Here is a 4,547-nt window from a genome sequence, read left to right as displayed (position 1 = left end):
GACCTGGGGGTCTGGAGCTGCAGCAGCCTCTTCTCTGACAGGTAGGGGATTCGGCAGCCCCCAGCAGATCCGGTGGGGACAGCAGGGACAGCCCAGCTCAGACATGGGCTCTTCATGGTCCAGCAGCCTGGCTGGGCTGAGGCTGCCCACACCCATCTCAGCCTGGGGTCCCTGGGTGAGCCGGGTCCCTGCAGAGCATCCCTCATGGGCTGCAGCCCCCTCCTAGCAGGAGCAGCTGCGGATGGGAGTCAATCAGGGCTCCGCACCCGCCTCGCCTCTCCCGGGCAGTGCGTAATTACCGGGAGCGGGAGAGGATTCATTCAGCTCCTCGCTCGCGTTTCCTCCGCCCCTTTCCGTGCTGCTCATGTCACACAACGGCGCGCAGTCACGCGGCTGTCATCCCCAGGTAGGTGACGATCTAAGTCCCCTGGGATGGGGCTTGGCCTGATTCAGAACCCAGATGCTCCTCACTGGGGTGATGGGGTTCAGCCAAAACCACTGATGCTCACCCGAGTATCTTTGCACGTCAGGAGGTGGGGATCCTTCCCGGTGTGGAGCTTGCTGCGCTGCATAGCTACAGCCTGGAAGAGAGAGGGGGATGAAAGAGTGAAGCTGGAGTGTTATGAAACCAGCGGGAAAGGGGGGAGAAGGTGTAGCTAAAATATTGCAGAGCCGGGAGCTGAGCATCCTGCTTTGAAGATGCTGCTCCTGAGCTGAATCACGGAGCTGTGTGTGGCTGCAGAAATAATCGTGTCTTTGGGACTTGTTCCTTTCCAGGTTGATCCTTTCCTAAACAGTCAGGAAGGAAGCCTTGGGGATGGGTGGGTGCTGCGGTGTGGTGTGGGGGACAGACCCCTGCACCCAAAGTCTTTGGCCAGGTCTCCCATGCAGGAGGGTGGATGCCGGGCTGGGCATCCCATGCAAAGCTCCCGGGTGTTGATCCTCCCCGTCCCGGCTTTTACACTGGCTGCAGGGAAGCCCGTGTGGGATGAAGGCTTTGAGATGTGACATCTGCCCCAGCCTGGCTGCACAGAGCCCCCCTCAGCACCCCGGCTGCCAGCCCCGGGGGTGCGGTGGGGTTGGTGCTGCTGTCGCTGGGCATTGCCCTTGAACGGCACAGCGGATCACCCCCTCCCGCCACATCCCCGCCTCCCTTGGCACAGGAGGTAAAAATAAACCTCGGGAGCGGCGGGGCCTGGCTTGTGCCCAGACTGCATCCGCAGAACGCAGGTGGCAGGGCCCGACCTTGGGGAGGTGCGTCGGGAATGCTCATGAATGAACGGCGGGGCGGGAGCGTGCGGGGCGCGGGAGCGTGCGGGTACGCGCAGCCCCTCGTGCCTGCGGGTGTGGACGGGATGTGGAGCAGGGAGTCAGCCTCGTTGTTATTCTGATCACAGCGGCTCTGATTCACAGACTTGGATCATGAATATAAGTGAAGACTTTGACGTCAGAGTTGAGATTTATCAGCAGATCCAATGGGGCAGGAATATTAAGTGCAAGTCGATGCCAGCTATCTGCCAACGTTATTAGCAATGCTCGCCGAGGAATGAGGCTTAACACCAAGAGCTGGAAGGACTGGGAAGGGAAAAAATAAAGACGGGGGGAGACAAGCTGATCCTCGAGCATTAAAGCCAGGTAAAACAGCAGCCGGGCGGTCGCGGCTGAGGGAGGGAAGGGGGGGGGATGCTGGAGGGAGTGGGTTGTTGGCAGAGTCCCCCCGACCTTCACACCTTCACACCAGACCCGGGGGGGATTTACGCTGCCAGGGGACCGCGCCGGGGCAGGGCAGGATCTTGCAGCTCTTTGCAGCCGGCAGGGAGCATCTTGCACCGGCTTTTTCCATAGGATGGGAAAGGAGGGAGGAAGGAGAAAGTTAATGCAGGCTGTTCCTTGCCGCTGCCCTCCCGCTTCATCAGCGGCGCCGCATACATGCGAGGGCTGGCCTATTAATAGCGTTTATTTTTACTCGCTGCGCGCAAAAAAGAAAGGGCTGAAGGAAGGGGGGGGGGGGGGGTGTGCGCTATAAATAGGCGGCAAAAGGTAGTCGTGTCCCGGGGAAGGGGGGAGGACGGGGCCGCCGGTACTGTGCTTCCCCCGGCGGCGGGGTGCGCAGCGCCTGCGGATGCTGCGCGGGCTGAGCGCATGGAGGGTGCTGCCTGCAGCGGGGCGCTGAGTTGTGCTCGGCCTCAGCCCGTCGGGAGGAGCGAGAGACAGCGGAGCGGCTTCCCCGGGGCGAGGGGTGCGTGTGGGGCCGGGGTGGGGGTGACTTCCCTGGGGAAGCCGCAGTCGGGCTGGCGGGCGGGGATGCGCCCTGCGGCGGGCGGGGGCGCTCGGTGCGGGGCTCGGTGCCTCTCCCCGCAGATCGGAGTCCCTGTGCTTCGCCCCTCATCGCATCCCTCTCCCTCTCTCCCCAGCGATGCTGCACGGCCCCGCCGCCATGGGGGAGCCGTGGCAGCCGCAGCCGCAGCAGCAGCGGCTCCCGGGGCTCGGCAACGCCTCGGAGCCCAGCGCCTGGCCGGGGACGGCGGCACCGGGTAGTGGTGGTGGCGGTGGCGGGGCCGGGGCCGGCGCCGGGGGGACCGTCAACCCCTGGGACATCGCGCTCTGCGCCACGGGGACAGCGGTGGCGGGGGAGAACGCGCTGGTGCTGGCCGTGCTCTTCTACACGCCAAGCCTGCGGGCGCCCATGTTCCTGCTGATCGGCAGCCTGGCCCTGGCCGATCTCCTGGCCGGGCTGGGGCTTGTGGCCAACTTCGCCGTGCGGTACCTGCTGCGGCCGCCCAGCGAGGCGGCGGAGCTGGGCGCTGCGGGGCTGCTGCTCGCCGCCTTCTCCGCCTCGGTCTGCAGCCTGCTGGCCATCACCGTGGACCGCTACCTGTCGCTGTACAACGCGCTCACCTACCACAGCGAGCGCACGCTGGGCTTCACCTGCGCCATGGTGCTGCTGATGTGGCTGCTGTGCCTCGGCGTAGGGCTGCTGCCCCTTCTGGGCTGGAACTGCCTGCGGGACCAGAGCGCCTGCAGCATCCTGCGGCCCGTCACCAAGGACAACGCGGCGGTGCTGGCCGTCACCTTCCTGCTCCTCTTCGCCCTCATGATGCAGCTCTACCTGCAGATCTGCAAGATCGCCTTCCGGCACGCCCAGCAGATCGCCGTGCAGCACCAGTTCATCGCCACGGCGCAGGCCACCTCCACCCGCAAAGGGCTCTCCACCCTCTCGCTCATCCTCGGCACCTTCGCCCTGTGCTGGATCCCCTTCGCCATCTACTCCCTGGTGGCCGATTCCAGCTACCCCGTGGTCTACACCTACTCGCTGGCGCTGCCCGCCACCTGCAACTCCCTCATCAACCCCATCATCTACGCCTTCAGAAACCCAGACATCCAGAAGTCGCTGTGGCTGGCCTGCTGCGGGTGCATCCCCTCCACGTTCTCCTCCAGACCAAGGACATCCAGCGATGTGTGAGGACTGAGCACGGAGCGAGAGGCGCGCCCTTGCTCTCCTCCTCCTCCTCTTTTTTCCCCTCTGTCGTTATTGTTTCCTACCGGGAGGAACCCCCCGGGCAGCACATCTCGTTCCATGAAAAGATGGCCAAAAAGAGAGGGGAAAAAAAAAAAGAGAAAAGGGAAGAAGAAGGGGGAAAGAAAGAGAGAGTAGAATGATAATGGTTTCCTTTAGAAATGTTATTTTCTTACACATTTTATTTTTTATTTAAAAACTCAAAACACCAAAAAAAAAAAAAAGGAAAAGAAAAAAAAAAAACAACAAACAAAAAAGAGGATCCTCGTTCGATGGCGTTTGTCTGCTCTCGTGGTAAGGAGCCAGGGGTTCTCCCCCCGCTCCCGAGCCCCCTCCGGCGCCACATCCCACAAGTGGCAGCCGCCGGGAGGGCGACAGGAGCGGGTTAAGGGTCCGGGTGTCGTGTGTGTGTGTGTGTGTGTGTGTGTGTGTGTGTGTGTCCCCGGCGGGGCTGGTCCTCACGCGTGGGGTTGTCGTGCGGGGCGTCCATCCCCCTAAAATCAGGGCTTGCGATGCTATGCAATAACGGGGGGCGGCGTTCAGCACCGCGGACAGCTCCGGCTCGGGGGCCCGGCGTGGCTTTAGGGATGCGGAGGGGATGAAGGGGACCGGGGGGGAGACGACACACTCTTTACATGTCGTTTGTGAAGCACTTTGAGAACTTGTGGGGCGAAAGGCACTTTAGGGGACGGACGCTGTTTGGGCTGTCGCAGGGATGGGGATAGCCGGGGAATCCATTCCCCTGCCCCCCCCCCCCCCCAACCGAAAAAGGGGAGAAAAAGGTGTGCAGGTGGGGGGGCAACCGGAGTGCTGCTGTGTGCTCTGGGGGAGCCGGGAAGGGTTCTCCGCCCTCCCGGCTTGGGGCCGTGGGGTGATGCGCTCCCCCGGCTGCGCTCGCTTTCACACGGATCATTTGCGGGGGGGGATTTTCTTCCAAAGATGGGTCCGGGCTTGCTGGGGTCCCCTAGAGGGAAGCCTCTGTAATCACACGTGTTATTCCGGATGCTACCAGTTTAATTTGCTTCATTGG

The 4,547-nt window shown here is 62.7% G+C and overlaps 1 protein-coding gene across 3 annotated transcripts; it reads left to right on the top strand.

Annotated features, from left to right (window-relative positions):
• Positions 1-250: 250 nt before the first annotated feature.
• On the top strand, positions 251-3,903 carry LOC133265356 (G-protein coupled receptor 12-like). 3 transcript variants are annotated; one of them, XM_061445791.1, is made up of 4 exons: positions 251-406; positions 778-821; positions 1,414-1,635; positions 2,415-3,903. In XM_061445791.1, the coding sequence occupies exon 4, from the start codon at positions 2,417-2,419 to the stop codon at positions 3,461-3,463; it is 1,047 nt and encodes a 348-aa protein (XP_061301775.1). In that variant the 5' UTR covers positions 251-406; positions 778-821; positions 1,414-1,635; positions 2,415-2,416; the 3' UTR covers positions 3,464-3,903. The 3 variants fall into 3 exon arrangements, with proteins under 3 accessions (XP_061301775.1, XP_061301776.1, XP_061301772.1); XM_061445792.1 differs by having other exon boundaries at positions 1,398-1,635; XM_061445788.1 differs by lacking the exons at positions 251-406; positions 778-821; positions 1,414-1,635 and adding an exon at positions 2,037-2,239.
• The last annotated feature ends 644 nt before the right edge of the window (positions 3,904-4,547 follow it).

The sequence above is a fragment of the Pezoporus flaviventris genome, unplaced genomic scaffold, assembly GCF_033815535.1.
Source record: "Pezoporus flaviventris isolate CSIRO_AGI_PZ_B2104156 unplaced genomic scaffold, CSIRO_AGI_Pfla_v1 ptg000005l, whole genome shotgun sequence".
Classification (NCBI taxonomy): domain Eukaryota; kingdom Metazoa; phylum Chordata; class Aves; order Psittaciformes; family Psittacidae; genus Pezoporus; species Pezoporus flaviventris.
The sequence above is the reverse complement of the archived record's forward strand: the minus strand, read 5'-3'. Positions and strand labels throughout refer to the sequence as shown.

Coding starts and splice junctions, on each gene's coding strand:
- LOC133265356 (XM_061445788.1), top strand. CDS start 2,143: ATGGAGGGTGCTGCCTGCAGCGGGGCGCTGAGTTGTGCTCGGCCTCAG. Junction 2,240..2,414: donor CGGCTTCCCCGGGGCGAGGG/GTGCGTGTGGGG, acceptor CTCTCTCCCCAG/CGATGCTGCACGGCCCCGCC.